We start from the raw sequence: 19,077 nt of genomic DNA on the forward strand, positions 1-19,077 counted from the left end.
TTCTATGTTAAAGAAAGGCTCGTATAAAGGTGGTATTTATTTTATTATATTTTTTTTTTTGTTCAGTAGGAGGCAGCGAGAACATTGTATGTGACCCACCTGTCATAAGACTGCGGCATAGGAGCAAAGAGGACATTTTAGTCTTGTTTACACACTAGCATACTAGTTAAGAGCAACAATCTAAGAGGATCGATGACCAGGTAACCTATTATACTCGAACATGTTCCACAAGATCTGTGCTTCAGGCTCCGTGACCAAGTGGGGTTAAATAGCAGGCGTGAAGCACAGAGGTTATACAATGCGAACTCCTTGAAGAAACATCATCTTTGGGTTCCAGTGGTGGGTCTGCCAAGCTGTGTGTGGGTCCTGTGTCAGGAGTAGCTATTCAACTAGTGAACTAACTAGTGATGGACCATCGTACTAGTGTCTGACTATGCTAGTCACTAGATGAGACAATGTTTAACGCGAAATTGCTACAAGAGAAACAGATATGTCACTTTATGCATACATACTCACTTAACAAGGATGAGGACTGGGCAGAAAAAGTTAACAGTGTATATATATATATATATATATATATATATATATATATATATATATATATATATATATATATATATATATATATATGAAGCGATGGTAGACTGTTTTGATGAGAAGCAAAGCGTGGTGATTATTGTGGAAAACGAATGCTGCTTTAGGAGTCAGAAGGCTTAGTGCAAGATAGGCAACACCGCCACCTTATCCCAGGTGTCTGATGCCGCTGTGTTCAGAGACTCCAAGGCTACACCATGCTAATGAAGGTGTCAGATACCCCTGTGTCAGTGATAGCTAAACAATCCTACCGTAGGTGTAAGACGCTCCTGTGTCAGGGACAGCTACATGTCCGTATTGCAAGTGTCAGATAACCCTGTGTGGTGGACGCAGCTACAGAACCTTAATACAGGTGTGAGAAACCCGTGCCTTGGATGTGACTACACCACCCTCCTACACGTGTCAGAAGCTTTGTGTTTAAATCTCAGGTGTCAGCTAAACCCTGTGTCGGATAGACGGCTATTACCACACTCCTGCAGGTGTCAGATTATCCCATGCCAAAGACGTAGCTTTAGCACCCTGTTCATTCACACGGGGCTTGGTTCGAGAGAGAGAGAGAGAGAGAGAGAGAGAGAGAGAGAGAGAGAGAGAGAGAGAGAGAGAGAGAGAGAGAGAGAGAGAGAGAGAATATATTTCATATGTTGATTTTTGAGAAGGAAAGTGAAAGCTTATCTGAGCTAAAGGAGGCTTTATTTTTGACTCTCTGCTGAAGCGTGGTATGCGGTTCCGAATGTGAAAGAGTTTATATTTGACCATCGGAAAGAAAGAAAGAAAAATAAAAGCGAATGCAGGAAATTAGCCATAGCGTAGCTGTTGCAAGGTGATGCTATTGCAATGAGGGGGTCTGTGGCCAGAAATATATGTCTATGTATCTGTATGATCTGGTGAAGACCAGTTCTAAACTGAATCCTAATTTGATTGGCTTTGTTCGAAACGTTTCGAATGGAGACAGAGATGTTCCACGCTGCTTTTCTTTTTTCATTATCATCATTGCCAATACTGATGTTATTCTAGTGCCTGGTGTCTGTTAATGAGATCTAAAGCTATGTCCATGTTGTGTGTGTCGAGGGCCTGCTGTCATTGGAAGTGGATGGTGTTTGAGGATCGAATACCTTTTCACTCGGGGATTCACGTGAAGGGGGTAACACACATGACGCAAGAGTCATGTGTGAAATGGACGAGGGAAGCGCACATGTGAAGAGGCGAGAGAGTTTACACATGTGGCGACATAGGGAGTAAGGAGGAGGAGGAGGAGGGGAAGGGGTAGAATACATATGGGTGAGAGGAACATACATGTTGTTTACCCACAGGCGATTACAACAGCAGAGTCCAAAGAAATTCATTTAAAGTACATGTAAAGACCGTCCCTCTGGTTGGGTGGCAGACACTGTCGTGTGCTGGACTAGGCCTTGTGGCTGACCAGCACCAGAGAGGACGACAACGAACTCATATCACGTCCACAATAACTTTACACTTGAACCAAAGAGAAGACGACATCTTACAAATGGTACGTCTATCTATTGAGAACACTGAGTCATATATCAGTACACGTTTTGAAAAAAAAAGAAAAAAGATATTATATATGTATATATATTTTTTTTTCTCTTTATATATATATATATATATATATATACACATATATCGTCGTTAACATTATTGTCATCAAATGTTATAGTTATTATACATCATAACATGCACCGGTAGAGTCACAACCGTTACGAAACGAAGTTATATATGAGTCCTTACACCGCCTGCTACACACATTCTTGCCTCAGAAACATAATAATTTACATAATGTACACAACCTGAATTTTGGAAAATACCCATATCTCAAACTTAACTCTACTGACATATACAAAATGAACACGGTAAATCAAACATGACATCCTCCAGTCTCCACCGGATGGGTTTGAGAACTTAAGAATTCACAGCAAAGGACCACGTCACCAGCATAAACACATCCACCCCAAACCTGATCGGCTCTGAGGGTTGTGACGTAGTACCTGGCCGCGGACTGGACCGCCAACACCTCCTGTTTTGTTTGGAGTAAGTCTTTGTAGCCTCTCAACCTGGATATATAGGCTTCCAACCTTCCGTAGTGCTGAGGGGGAGACAGAAAGACGGCAAGGTAGCCCTGTTAGGCCGAGGCTACTGCATCGTTTCTCTACAACTTTACGGCCGTTTCTACACCAGTCACGTTCCTTTAGCTTATTTCTTGTTCGTGTTCTTTAGCTTTCAGTTTTTTTTTTTCATGTTCCTTTAGACTTTTTTTTTCGGTGTTGGTGTTGACGACAAATTACAGATATTAAGGTAAACATAATATGCAAAGAACAATGATTTATGAAGGTACAAGTTTCTGAACATAGCTTATATTTGTCCGTATGTCTTTTTTTAATTCATTTATTCTCACCTGATAAGTCTTTTGATGGCATCTGTGGTATCTCCACGACTGATCTAATTCCATTCCTTTCTTACGTGTGTATGAGTTTTTTTTTTTTTTCACAAGTGTGTCAAGTCACTGTCTAAATAAAGTGTGTTTGCATTACATTTGGCATATATTGCTTTTTTTTTTTTTTTCCAAGACGAACAAAAGTTGTGTCTACATCAAGCACTCCAAGATCCTGCTGATATTCAACATGTGTGCGCGCGTGTGTGTGTGAGTTTGTGAGTGTGTGTGTGTGTGTGTGTGTGTGTGTGTGTGTGTGTGTGTGTGTGTGTGGTCCTGATTCGCAACATCGTATAAATGGCTCTTCGATGATTATCTTTTCCTCCCTTTTATTTCCTTGTTATCCCAGAGTTTGATGTTGTCACAATCTTCCAAGATGTGGTTGTGTATGTGTGGAGATCTTTGTAAGAAATGTGTTTACTTGATGCCTCCACTGTAGATGTCTTTCGACGGCGCTGTTGTGTGCGCGTGTATTGACCTCACCATTTCTGTAGCGGCATCACCTTCTCACACATACTTTGATATCATACTACCTACAGTGTGTGTTGACGTCATTCTCGTAAGTGTGCGCAATCGTCATCTTCGCGGTACTGTCACCCTCATGGAAGATGTGTTGAAACCATCCTTACAGAGGGCGTAAGTCGATGTCACCTTGAGGGAGTAGGTCGACGTCTTCCTTACATCATGGTGGTGACATCATCCTCGCAGGTGTGTGATGCCTGTGCTGGTGTGTTGATGTCATCTTTGCGGGAGTGTGCTGAGGTCACTCTCGTAAGTGTATGATGTCTTTCGACACTCTTGTGTATGTGATTACTATTTGCGTGTCACAGGGAAAGAGTCTAGCACGCATGTTGCCCCTTCTCTTAAACTTACATAGGTACCATGTTTCTACTCTTATGTGTATACAGACACATCTAAACCTAGGCCAGGTACCCATTTATTGACCAGCTTCGAGGCGAGGATGAACACCTGAGTTGGCTATGGGCCAATAGCCGCCCCCAGAATTCGAACGCAGGAGGGCCCGTGGGTGAACCATGCTCAGTGACTCTAACCACTACACCACACGTGGGTATGTGTGTGTGTGTGAATGTTCTGGCGTCTACTTTGCAAACGCCCTTTCATCATGCCTTCACACGTATCACTGTCAAAATGGGTCGACAAACATTATTTTTCAAATGCAGTCTATCTTTCTAAGCTTTTTCAGCTGGAACAGAAAATGGTTTTCAATGTGCTACATCCACGTAAAAGTACAGCGCCTACACACACACTCACACACACAGTAACCTCGACACCGACCAAACTTACACCAGCTTGCCTACAGTCCTGAGAGTGAGCCACAAGTACTTATGCCAACAGTGCCTCCCATAGGGTGATAGCTCAAGGCATGTGGACGTTCTGCTTGTCTTGGGGAGGTGGTCCTGTCAAGGGACTTCTCCCCCAATTTTGCTTCGGATTCCTTGTTTCTTCCTCCTTGCTGAGGCGCTGGAGTTACCTGACGAGAGTCGTCACCAGGTTCCTGTACCTTCGTCCTTGCTGAGGCATTGAAGGACCTGAAGATCGTCGTCACCAAGACCTCTCGCCACGGCAGGGGGCCTGAGTGTGACTCCTGTACTTGCAGACGTTCCTGACACAACTGTATCCTGAGGTGTTCTCAATAATCTTACTAAGGACTGCCACAATCACTTCCTCTTGGGTTACCTCTCAACAGAATACAATTTAGATTTCCAAACTTTCCCGTCCTTCATTTCACCATGTCATCATATCAAGACTTCCCAATTATACCACAATTCTACTCTTATGTCTTACAGTTTCCTTCACATCACATCTATTCCTGTAGGTTCACTGATTCACATCGTTTAGAACACACTCATCAGGTCCCCTTCTGGTCCCTCGTGGCAATGCTTGTCTCTTTCACACCACTTCACTTCTCCTCCTTGAGGTAGTAGTACCACATAAGGTCTCTTGAAGTTCTATAAGTATAAGGTTCTCTCCTTCCGATAATGTCTTCTGTTCTTCTTTTCATAATCGTCCTCCACGTCAGTTTCGTCATCATTCACAACTCTCATAATCAATTTTTCATACAAACCGCTTCATTTCTTGGACTTTGCTGTATTATTACATTTATTTAGATTTCGCTACATCCTTTAACTTTCGTCAGACAATGGGAACACTACCCACAACAGCTTCTTAACGTATCCTCTCGTAATGTCATAACTCGTAAAATATAATAATTACAAAATATACACAGTATATAACTCATAATCAAATTAGATGCTCAAATAGAATAGAGTAAACAAGGAGAAGACCCGTCCTAACAAGTTGGCTCGTATGGGCGTCGCCGTGTTCAGTGCCTTCTGCATCTCGCTCTCGCATATGCCACCTCCTGCTTGGAATAGAAAAGAAAAGGTATTTGGTTGATGACCAGCGTACCAGTGTGTCTTCTGGGGACAGGAAGATGTTCTTAAAGGTTAGGATGACGTCTCCTTCTGCAGAGAGAAAGAAAGAGTTCTGAATGGTAGTGTGAAAGTGTCGATTTGGGGATGAGTGGGAATCGTTGAAGGCGCCCCATGAGATAACTGGCTGCTGAGGAGTGATGTAAAGAAAAAGACAGGTACAGCAGCAGCGGCCTCCCTGTGGCAAGAGAGGTGGGGCGTAGGGTAAGAAGAACGTTGCGTCCTCTTCCAGTGAGACTGGAGGATAGTTCCGCCTCGTGTTGAGGAGGAGGAAGATACCTGAGCTAAGAAACTAAAAGAGTCAAATAAAGAATCATGAAAAGTGTGATCAGGCTGAAGAGTATATTAGAGAATTTGAAAATACAATCAAAGACCATGAATACAGGATCAGATTAACTAAGAGGATTCAGAAGACATGTATCAAGAGGAAAAGAGAGGAAAGTAACGTGGAAAAGGTCAGAAGTGTCTTTTTCAGATGTCCTAGAGCAGGTATTCCCAACTCTATGGTTGCCAGACATTTTTCTTGGGTTAACTGTCAAAACTTATCTCTTCTGATGCCAAAGTCGACATAGGTTATTAAACCTGAGTTCTTTTGCTCTGTTGCTATATTCAAATGCCCAAGTTCCCTCAGTTACCTTAAGCTTTCATGGATACTTCACTATAAATGAGCTGTTTTATTCATTGATGGGGTCGCAATAACCATCAAAAAGGTCAGAATGGGTTGTCACAGGTAAAAAGACTAAGAACTACTCTCCTAAATACTGTTCAAGAAAAGGATATGCCCACGACCACAACACGGAGTTCAGAAAGTAATGAAATTAGTGGGAGGGAAAGGGGTGAAGGAGCGATTCCCTTTGGGCTGTTCAACAGACTCAGAGTATAAATACTTATGCAGTGGAACAGAGACGTGGGGATATTGAAACAGATGAAACTAAACAAATGGAGTTAAACGAAGCTGTAAAGAGAATAGTATACATCATCAGTAATAGAACGTCCGTGGATATTCATGGTCCATTAGATGGAAGGTTCAGATAAGTGCAGACTAGCGATCCCACACAGCATCCTCCACTCCACCACCACTCCTTCACCACCAACTCGGCCTGCCCTCCCTACTCCGTCATACCATCCTCTAACACCTTGTTCCCTCTACTTACTTCCGACACGCGCACTTTCATCATCCTTTTCTCACTCATTCCCCTCCATTCATCCGCACGACCTCACCGTACCCACAAAAGCTACCCCTCACATTCATTCCCACCATCACACATCTCTCTCCCTTTCTCTCTCTCTGTCTCACCTCATCACTCCCCACTTGATCCACCCTCCCCACACTGACAATCATACCCTAGCACCCAAACCCATCACACCCACCTTCCTCCGCATCCTTTTTATTTAGGTCCCATGCTTTGCATCCACACAACACCGCCGGTAACCCTACATCATCCAACACACCCATCTCCCTCCACCCTCACAATACCGTAATATCTTCATTCACAGATCTCAGTCCAGAACATGAGTGTGTGCGTCTGTGTTTCTTTGCCCAGAGCAGTACCTTCCTTTTCCCTCAGGATGGGCATCAGCTCGTTCCAGAAGGCACAGCCGGTGACCCTCGGGCCCTTGCCGATGCTGTTACTGACGGGGTTCCACTCGAAGTACTGCATCTTCTCCCGGGTGTATAAGGGCCAATTGATGCTTTCATCCACCGGTCGTCTGTAACATAAGGCATAATTGATAATCAGGTCATAGGTGTTTCTTTATCATCATTTACTGGACAACTCTAAGTGTTGATAAACCATCACCCTCTCTCTCTCTAATTCCCCCTCCTAGTCTCTCACTGTTACAGAGTTGACCTCTCTGTTCTTGACTTGACCTCTATCACGGTTTACGACATGACCCCTGACTATGAATACCCGGACCTTGACGTCATCATCCTGTTTCTTCACTGTTAATATCTCACTGTGATTCCTTTAATATTCTCAGTCTTACTCCCCTAGTCTGTCACTGCTACTGATGTGACATCTCACTATTCCTGCTCTCACTGTTTTAACCCTAACATCTCACTGTTTTCCCCTTAACTTTTACTGGTACTACCCTGTCCTCTCACTGTTATTCCCCTAACTTCTCACTGTTATGTCCCTGACTTCTCACTGCGGTTACTCCTTTGGCCTATAACTCTTACTTCCCTGACCTCTCACTGTTACTTCCCTAACCTTCCCATTGTTTTTCATGACCTTTCACTGCTGCTCCCTCCGCCTTTCGCTTTTACTTCTCTGACCCTTCACTTTTGCTCTCCTAACCTTTTGCCGTTACTACTCTGACCTCTCACTGTTAATACTCTGACCCCTCACTGTTACTACCTTGACCTCTTACTGTTGCTACCTTGACCTCTCTTTCATCCAAATAATATCCTAATACCTCTCTGTGGCTTTCGTGACCTCTCGCTGGCTTTGACCTGATCTCTCACCACTAGTCACTTCTCTAATGCGTCATTGTTACTGCTCTTATCCCTCTCTTTTACAATCTGTAGCGCATCATGTCACTGATATAAACTACCACTTGCACTGTCTTTGAATAATTCTCAGAAACATTGGTGTCTCTGGTTAGAGTCAGAATATACAACAACTTATAACAATGGTTGCATTATCACAGATAATCCAAGACATGAATGAATCTATTCCCTCAATCTCTGTACACACACACACACACACACACACACACACACACACACACACACACACACACACACACATATATATATATATATATATATATATATATATATATATATATATATATATATATATATATATATATATATATATATATATATATATATATATATATATATATATATTTTTATTTTGCTTTGTCGCTGTCTCCCGCGTTTGCGAGGTAGCGCAAGGAAACAGACGAAAGAAATGGCCCAACCCACCCCCATACACAATGTATACACACACACACGTCCACACACGCAAATATACATACCTATACACCTCAATGTACACATATATATACATACACAGACACATACATATATACCCATGCACACAATTCACACTGTCTGCCCCCACTTACTCCCATCGCCACCTCGCCACACATGGAATACCATCCCCCTCCCCCCTCATGCGTGCGAGGTAGCACTAGGAAAAGACAACAAAGGCCCCATTCGTTCACACTCAGTCTCTAGCTGCCACGCAATAATGCCCGAAACCACAGCTCCCTTTCCACATCCAGGCCCCACACAACTTTCCATGGTTTACCCCAGACGCTTCACATGCCCTGATTCAATCCACTGACAGCACGTCAACCCCGGTATACCACATCGATCCAGTTCACTCTGTTTCTTGCCCTCCTTTCACCCTCCTGCATGTTCAGGCCCCGATCACACAAAATCTTTTTCACTCCATCTTTCCACCTCCAATTTGGTCTCCCACTTCTCCTCGTTCCCTCCACCTCCGACACATATATCCTCTTGGTCAATCTTTCCTCACTCATTCTCTCCATGTGCCCATACCATTTCAAAACACCCTCTTCTGCTCTCTCAACCACGCTCTTTTTACTTCCACACATCTCTCTTAACCTTACATTACTTACTCGATCAAACCACCTCACACCACACATATATATATACATATATATTCTTATGATTACCTCAGCATCGATTTCTATGAAAGCGTCCTGGTTGTACAAGAACCTCTTTCTAAGGACTCCTTGCATCCTTAAACAGCGCTACTTCTAGTAGCAGGGAAATGAAGACTCCTTTGAAGTAAGAAGTTCTTTGACGAGACTGTACTCTCAGTGATAAAGCCTCGCCAAAGGTGACTTCTCACTCGGAGCGCAACCTCGAGCAGGTGGAATCCGGTAACATCACACACGCCCTCTTCCCTACACTCCCTTATCATCATCATTCCCCCTCCATTCCAGACCTATAATCGTACCCGGTAGCCGCGAATCTCTTATAGTAGCCCATTATATCTCGCGAGAACTGTTCCTCCATCTCGGAGTAGCCCAGGGACCTGTTGAGGGGCAGCCCGAACACGTAGTCAATTTCGTCAGCGTGTAGCACCCCCATCCACGCCCCCCACGGGTTGATCGACGTTCTCTGGGGAGGAAAGAGAAACATTGAAAATAGATGAAGCAACAACACTGTAGTCTTGTAGCGCATCATGGTCAAGCCACGAGTAAGGGAAGAGAATTCGACACCCTAAACAAGCTTCTTGGACATTCGGTTGGACTGGGAATTTTAGACACGATGGGATATTAGTTACCAAGAGAGCTCCTTGTGCATCACGCGCCTCAGCAGCTTGGGTATTCCTCAGGTTAACCACGTGATCTGTCACATGAGAGAGACTAAACACGTAAGCAGCACAGCACATGTTCAGGAAGAGCCATGAGGAAATTTCAGAAGTGACGCGCAGAGAACCTTTGTATTAAAACGAGTTTAACGAGGAAAAGATCTAATTATGCAAATCAACGAGAGAAGTAAGCCATTATGCTAAGTCAACCCGGTTAGAATTGATTAATATTTAGGATAGTTAATTATTCTGCACCATTGATAAAGATCAAATCAATAAGGATGTTAAAAAAAAAAACCATGCATATCTTTGCTTAAGAAACTCAGGAAATATTCAAAGCCTGTGAAATACGCAAATATTCGTAAAAGTGAAGAAAATTTATGTAAAACTACAACTGAAAGCAAAGATACTGGAAAAAAAACAAAAAAAACTACGCGACAGTGAGGAAAAGCAGCATTCAGTACGACACGTGAAAACATTCCTTCGAATAACTGAAAAAGTGGTAATGGCAGAACACGAGCATGAAGAGTGGCTATGATGCATCACGTACACCAGGTTCAGCCAAATGATGATAGATCACTGAGCTATATAAACAGGTCATAATTCACGAGTAGAAAGGCTTTTCATGGTCGGGGGAAAGGGGGGGGGACTCGTTGCGTCGAAGGCGGAGGTCAGAGTACAAAGTGAAGCTCGGCACAGTGGTGGTCGCCCTGTGAGACCAAATAATAGAACAGAGCGTACTAAAGCTGCCCTCCCCTATATCTCTTGCCCTCCTCCACCGCCCACAGCTATGGGAGGCACGCTGCTCCTATTCCTCCGCCTCCTCCTCCTCCACCTGCTGCTGCTGGTACTGGCTCATACAACTATCTTTGGTGCTCCTGACGAAGTAGCACCCGAGGCAAAGTACGGGAGGAGGGAGCCAATGTTAGCACAGGGCTTCTCTATGATTTTAGCAAAGCTCTTGAGGGAACCGATTCTTGAGGGAGAATGTTTTGGCTGAAGATAGTGTGAGATGCGTCAGTATCAGGATGATTATACATTCAAGAAGCGGTCAACTTGAAGTCGAAATCACATAAACTCACATGACACATATAAGATGATCTGTTCCTCAAGACGACGACAAACACATGTGTTTATGCATCCACAGAGCCAACTGAGGGAAGGTGGGAGGCACAGGAAGCAGGGGAAACCCCCACAACAATCCACCTCCATTTCTCTCAGAACAAAAGAGCGACAACAGCCGCCACGCCGGACACCTTATAAATGGTCCAGCTGCTTTGTTCGTGATGTCGCCCACTCTACAAGAGCTCCCGGCCTACCAGCTCTCATACCACTCTGTTAGCTCTTGAAACTCAAGGACTCTTTAACGTCAGAAGCACAAAATGTTCAAAGACTTACTGACTCTGTATATATATATATATATATATATATATATATATATATATATATATATATATATATATATATATATATATATATATATATATATATATATATATATATATATATATATATATATATATATACATATTTGTTTTATATATATAAATATATATTCTTTTTTTTTCACACTATTCGCCATTTCCCGCAATTAGCGAGGTAGCATTAAGAACAGAGGACTGGGCCTTTGAGGGAATATACTCACCTGGCCCCCTTCTCTGTTCCTACCTTTGGAAAAAAAAAAAAATGAGGGGAGGATTTCCAGCCCCCCGCTCCCTTCCCTTTTAGTCGCCTTCTACGACACGCAGGGAATACGTGGGAAGTTCTTTCTCCCCTATCCCCAGGGATGAAATAAATATAAATATATATATATAAATATATATATATATATATATATATATATATATATATATATATATATATATATATATATATATATAAATATATATAAATATATATATACATAAATATATATATATGAATATATATATATATATGAATATATATATATATATATATATATATATATATATATATATATATATATATATATATATATATATATATATATATATATATATATATATATATATATATATATATATATATATATATATATATGTATATATATATATATATAATATATATATATATATATATATATATATATATATATATATATATATATATATATATATATATATATATATATATATATATATATATATATATATATATATATATATATATATATATATATAAAGTCTTGTACATATGTACCATAAGTACATATGTCCATAAGGTAATTTAACAAATCTCATGAGGTCAGACCATTTCCCGTTCTTCATCTCTCTTACGAACGAGTGGTCTCCTGATTCAAGGTGACTGAATTTGGAGAAAACGGTAGATCTAAATCTCCATTCATTCTGTAGACTTATTCATTCTTGGCGATGTTAGTTACGTCTTTGCTCTCGTGTGTCTTGGTCTACAAAAGTCTGGTACCTAGAATGGCAATGATTCACATTCTAGAGATCAAGTGTGTGTTTTCTCGTAATCAGGATAACGAGAACCTTCAAGTATGATACACAGTAATCTGATCTGCATTAGTGGTGTTCAGTCCTCTTATACCAGTGTTTGCCGAGGGATACGGACAAGATGCATTCAGAGACACACTAACGTCTCATTCAGGTGAAGAGAACTTTAAGATTCTTAAGTAATAACTACAAACTTGCTGTTGGTACTCAATCTGCTTCACCTCGCGTCCTGGGCTGTCAAAGGCACTTAGGAGGACGCAATAGTTGGCCCAAACTACGTGATGTGGTTCGTGTCCAATGGGAGTCACTGGTGGTTCGTGTCCAATGGGAGTCACTGGTGGTTCGTGTCCAATGGGAGTCACTGGTGGTTCGTGTCCAATGGGAGTCACTGGTGGTTCGTGTCCAATGGGAGTCACTGGTGGTTCGTGTCCAATGTGAGTCACTGGTGGTTCGTGTCCAATGGGAGTCACTGGTGGTTCGTGTCCAATGGGAGTCGCTGGTGGTTCGTGTCCAATGGGAGTCACTGGGCAATAGGTGGGACAGCCATTTCGTGCGGGAGGCGAGACGGTCTCTTACGTGCGGGGATCTTGGAGTGGAGGTGGGAGGGAGTCTTGGGAGAGATCCTCAAGCTCTGTGGAGGGTTTGTCCTGGGAGTTGCGGTGGTCCTAACTGGAAAGAGTCACACAGTTGGATCATGAGGACGAGTCTGGCTAACAGAACAACAAGGAGATGATGACCTTCTAAAATACAACAGCTGGTGAAGCTGGTATTGAAATAACAATCTCCTTTTTTTTTTTTTTTAAATCGTAATTGTGTTGATGAGAAATAGATGAAAAAGAAAAGTTGAATCATTCTATGTATATAATTTTTCCGAGTACAAATATTGATATAAGAATAAGATATGGTGATGCGTTCCACAAGTATGACGCTCTTTGGTTCATTTGGATAAGTGTGTGTTTGCAGCTGGTCGACTCCTGGCGACCGACAGGGTATGTCAAGCTGTCACATCCTCATGTTATAAACTGTCTGTTACTGTGACAATACCCCAAACAAAGTCCGTGACAGCCTTCTTCATCTATATTATTTTCCTCTCATGCTGTCACAGCTCCAGAAATATGGACGGTATTTTATCCTTTTTTCTTTTTATAAATGCTCGCCACTTCCTGTACAAGCGACGTAGCGTCAAGAACGGATGAGTAAGTCTTGGAGCGAATTTTCCTTACTTGGTTCTTTGCGCTGTTACTCTTTTTGGAGGTGTCATACAGCAAGTGGGGTTTACCAGTCAACCACTCCCGCCACTCTATGTCGCCTTCTACGACACGTAGGAAATACCTGGGCAGTATTCTTTCTCCCACTATCCCCAGTGATAATATATATTACTGATAATAATCACTGACATCTCATTAAACGTTTTCCATTTTCTGTTTTGATCTTATGAAGACGATCTACCTGATAAAGTAACCTCTCTTAAGTGAAACATCTTTTCTTTAATCATTTTAGTTTTTTGTAACGAAGGTTTCAGTCACGAATAGAGAGAGAGGCCCTTGATGAGAAATATGGATAGATAGGGAAAATGGACAAAAAGGAAAAGATTCGAGAAAGACTCGGTGAGAGAGAGAGAGTGTGAAGCGTAGAATCAAAAGCGTATGTGTACGGTGTATGCAATAAAATGATGTTAAGAATTGCTAGGTGACAGTTCTGATATGATCAACAATAATAACACGGAGCGTGCAAGATGGGTTTTTGGCATATCTTTTTATTTTCTTAAGTCAGGAGGGTTGTACTTCCCTGGACGTCTGCTGTTTCTAGTCTACTGACACTGAGGGTGTAAGATGGCTCCGAGCATCACTGCTATACCTCCAAGTCAGGAAAGTAGTACTAACCTGGGCCGTTGATGTTACTCGTGAGACAGCTGTCTTATCAACCAGGCCAGAGATTTGCCTCCAAACTTAGAAGCTTGAGCAGTGGGAGTGACATTGAAGAATAGTAGATCACATGGATTCGCCTTCATAAGTATGGAAGGACGTGTAAAGGCAAGTCGCTGAGACTGACTCTTCCCCTCCTTCACTTCTGGTGTGGTTAAGGGACGACCCTGGAAATACAGATCTTTCTTCTGAGGTTTCTTTTCCCTTTTTCTTGATGCTGATTGGTGAGATCGTGAATCGCTGCAGTAGTGCCGGCACACACACACACATCAGCGACTGTAGGATGTAAGGTAGTTAAGGTGGAGCTGTTGGCCTTGTTTAACCCATCTTCTTGGGCCTATAATATTTCATGATAATTCATTGTATTTATGCCTGAAGATATTCGGCCGGGTATCACATGTACAGTCAGAGTCTGGCCTTCGACACACACACACCATTCGTTTCCAGAGTCTCCTTCGGCTATTAATGTAATCAAAAGACTTTCAATCAGTTTCAGAACGTCAATTTGCAAATAGCCAACTTCCCCTGAGGCGCTTTCAGTAGCTTTTAGGCACCGATGTGTATATAAGCAACTCATCAAATCACATTGAACGAGATTTATGCATTAATTTGCAAACAAATAGCACTCATTAAGCGCATTCACATCCACCACGCTGAGTGGCACCCGCTTCGAATATCCGTCCAAAAAGATATCACGTATCATAGATGCGTTGGATTATACTTGATCAGTGTTTATGAAGGCCTGGCCCCTGTATACACGCATTTTGGCTTCTTCATCGACCAGCCAACCAACACGGCAGGATGAACAGATGGGTTGGCTGAGCCGACTGCCCTGTCAAGGATTTCGTACCCTTGCGGATCCATACGAGAATCAAAGACTTTAACCACTACATTGTGGAAGCACATCGACTGAGGTCTTCCTCGTAAGTCTTTCCTAAGATGAAATCAGCTGCTTAATTACATTCCCCAAAAAAGCACGGACTCTAGGCTTAGGTTATCAGTCGTGATGGCCCAGGATGACATAATCATGTACTCAGGTAGTTATGAATAGCGGGGGAAACAGAAGAAGCCAGGTGTGTGTGTGTGTGTGTGTGTCTTGAGTGAAGGGAGGAGTTAAGATGAATCGACTATATTCCTTGGAACTGCTCATGAGATTATCATGTTCCCGTTACCTACACCAAAAGAAAGAACGCTAGCTATAACGTAAAGCTATATCATTTGCCAAGGCTCATGTATCTTCGAGTACAATGAGGAAAAAATAAGAAATGAATTTAAACTACATTTGCGTGAAGAAAATAAGGAAGATATGAGAGAATAATCTAAAAATCGACGTAATATAATCTTCATATTATTTTCCGATCTTTTCTTCTTTCATTTTTTCTTTCTTTTGTTCACGCATCTTTAACATCCAGGGCAGAAATACTTCCCAGCAAAAAAAGTGGACCAATAAATATTACCTGAAAAAATAAAAACGTTCCTCTACAGCCTTATTTTTTTTCCATGGAGAGCTAAGATTTAAGTGCGTGGTCTGACGCATGGGGATTATTACATATAACAAAGCACCGTCCTACTGGTCTACGAAAAGAAATATATATATATACATATATATATACATATATATATATATATATATATATATATATATATATATATATATATATATATATATATATATATATATATATATATATATATAAATACATATATATATATATATATATATATATATATATATATATATATATATATATATATATATATATATATATATATATATATATATATATATATATATATATATATGTATTTATATATATATATATATATATATATATATATATATATATATATATATATATATATATATATATATATATATATATATATTTTCATACTATTCGCCATTTCCCCCATTAGCGAGGTAGCGGTAAGAACAGAGGACTGGGCCTCTGAGGAAACATCCTCACCTGGCCCCCTTCTCTGTTCCTTCTTTTGGAAAAAAAAAAATAATAAAGATTCTTAAAATACCTGATTAACTATATTTTTCATTTTCTTTTTCCAGTGTCATACGTGGCAGACCGTGCACATGACGTTCGTAAAACGAAAAAATATAATACGATGGATTCCTTTTTTTTCTTTTCAATCTGGACATCGAAAACGGCCTTCAACAATACAAAAAAAAAACGAGTACTACGAACACAGAAAGGCTCTCTCTCTCTCTCTCTCTCTCTCTCTCTCTCTCTCTCTCTCTCTCTCTCTCTCTCTCTCTCTCTCTCTCTCTCTCTACGAACAGAGTCAATCGTACACTCTGATAGCACGGATTAACTATGTAGCGAAATGTACGCACTTGCTGTAAAAACTGAAATGAAATCAATTTGTAGAGATAAAAAGGAAAAGAAAAATGTAATAAACGATGTTTTTACGTTCGTTTCCCCTATTTTTTTGCTTTATCACCACAACTGATGAACGATATAGATTACGGCCATCAGAGAAAAACATGATGGATTTAGAAAAATCATATATATATATATATATATATATATATATATATATATATATATATATATATATATATATATATATATATATATATATATATATATACTGGAAAGGATCACAATTTTGCGCGTGATCAAGATATTCCTATGAGTCCACGGGGAAAATGAAACACGAAAAGTTCCCAAGTGCACTTTCGTGTAATAATCACATCATCAGGGGAGACACAAGAGAGGAATATAACAACTGACTGTATATCAACTGACTGTTATATTCCTCTCTTGTGTCTCCCCTGATGATGTGATTATTACACGAAAGTGCACTTGGGAACTTTTCGTGTTTCATTTTCCCCGTGGACTCATAGGAATATATATACATATACATACATACATATATATATATATATATATATATATATATATATATATATATATATATATATATATATATATATATATATATATGTATATATATATATTGTAAAGGATCACAATTTTGAGCGTGATTAAGATATTCCTATGAGTCCACGGGGAAAATGAAACGATGTTTCATTTTCCCCGTGGACTCATAGGAATATATATATGTATATATATATATATATATATATATATATATATATATATATATATATATATATATATATATATATATGAAAAGAAACTGAAATTTAGTCAGATCAACTTTGACCTTCGAGCGAATAAGAAAAAGGCACACCTTGTACGTAACTAAACGATGTAAGAGTTAGCGAGGCAACACTTCCAGCCCAGATCCTACTAAATGCCTCTCTCTGTGTTCTTGTATTTCCGTAACAGTGCAATGCGTCGTGTCGCCGACTGTCGCTACATATTAGTTTCCTGTTATATCCTCCCTCATCGGGTATACAACCCCGGCTGACCTTTCCCAGCTGCCGGGCGTCCCATCCATGTCCCTGCAAGATTCATCCTCAACTCCCTCCCTCTCCAGCTCCTGTGAGGCTGAGGGAGGAGTCGGGTCTCTACTTCGAACCTGTGTCCTCAGAGAGAACAAGTTCCATTATCTAGTGCCTTCTCTGTATGTCTCCTGAGACTACTAACGCGTCAGCTAATGATATCGTGAGCATGAATCAGATATTCAAGGTTAATTCTAAGGTAGACGTTGTTGGATCACGTAATCAATAGACTTGCTCGTGCGAACTTTAAGCTCCCAGTCCATATTTAGCTTTGCTGTTAGTAAACTCTCTAAACACAGGCAGTGTCGCGTGAGCATAGAGAGGTTCATGATCCTCGCTTTCCAAGTGGCTCATGATCCTCGCCTTCCAAGTGTGACATTGACACAGTGTCGCAAGTATGGGTCCCACATGCGGCACCAAGGGAAAATGAAATGTATTCCATATGACTATCCTACAAAGCCCTCTATAAATTGATTCCCTTCGTAACAGAAGATGGCAAATGAAAAGGAGTTGATTATTCATTATCATCTCTCCTCGCAGGCAAACATATCGACGTGCACCATCGATAGATCGCCCCAGCTCAGCCCCGACAGTAGGTCGAGCTGCTAGCATCAAAGACCTTCATCTAGTCTGAGTCAACATTGCACTAAATCAGATTAGTCCTCGCTACGCAAATGGTAAGCCATTGCACAGACGTAGCACATCTGATTAGACGTCGGCACAGTGGGGTCCAAACCGATCTGTAGCGGAAAGCTCTTGTTCATTTCAAGCATAATCGCATCTTGCCAGTTGGATGGTCGAGGTGTGTAGCTTATGGACCGAGAAGCGATGGATCCTTGTGGAGTTTTTGGTATGGTAGTTGTAGTGCAATGTAGGGCGGTATATACATATATATATATATATATATATATATATATATATATATATATATATATATATATATATATATATATATATATATATATATTTTTTTTTTTTTTTTTTTTTTCCAAAAGAAGGAACAGAGAACGAGGCCAGGTGAGGATATTCCATCAGAGGCCCAGTCCTCTATTCTTAACGCTACCTTGCTAACGCGGGAAATGGCGAATAGTTTGAAAGAAAAAGAAAGATATATATATATATATATATATATATATATATATATATATATATATATATATATATATATATATATATATATATAGATAAAACACGATAAGTTCTCAAGTGCACTTTCGTGTAATAGTCACAACAAGGCTCGAACTGTTGCCAGTTGTGTTGTTGCATCTTAATGACTAGGCTATGGAGGCCATTATAGAGAAACGAATATTCAATTGCAAGTCATTTCCTTTGGTCATCTTCTGCTGTCATTTTCCGTCAGGTACACATTAAATGTTAGTCAATGCTGTACCGAATTAACTGTCAATTGCAGAGGTATATCAACAAAGAACACATGCATAAAAGGCGCACATTATTAGCACATAGAA

The 19,077-nt window shown here is 40.5% G+C and overlaps 1 protein-coding gene across 2 annotated transcripts in view; it reads right to left on the reverse strand.

Annotated features, from left to right (window-relative positions):
• Positions 1–24: 24 nt before the first annotated feature.
• Positions 25–19,077, reverse strand: part of LOC139747477 (acetylcholinesterase-like) — a 216,539-nt gene continuing 197,486 nt past the window's right edge. Inside the window, exons 6-8 of one of the 2 annotated variants that reach the window (XM_071659845.1) lie at positions 9,432–9,595; positions 7,046–7,203; positions 25–5,423 (exon numbers count right to left, since the gene is read on the reverse strand). In XM_071659845.1, coding sequence (XP_071515946.1) covers positions 5,308–5,423; positions 7,046–7,203; positions 9,432–9,595 — 438 coding nt within the window. In that variant the 3' untranslated portion in view covers positions 25–5,307. Of the gene's footprint in view, positions 5,427–7,045; positions 7,204–9,431; positions 9,596–19,077 lie in introns of both variants that reach the window. The other variant, XM_071659844.1, reaches the window with a different exon arrangement.

The sequence above is a fragment of the Panulirus ornatus genome, chromosome 68 (assembly GCF_036320965.1).
Source record: "Panulirus ornatus isolate Po-2019 chromosome 68, ASM3632096v1, whole genome shotgun sequence".
In the NCBI taxonomy this organism is placed as follows: Eukaryota; Metazoa; Arthropoda; class Malacostraca; order Decapoda; family Palinuridae; genus Panulirus; species Panulirus ornatus.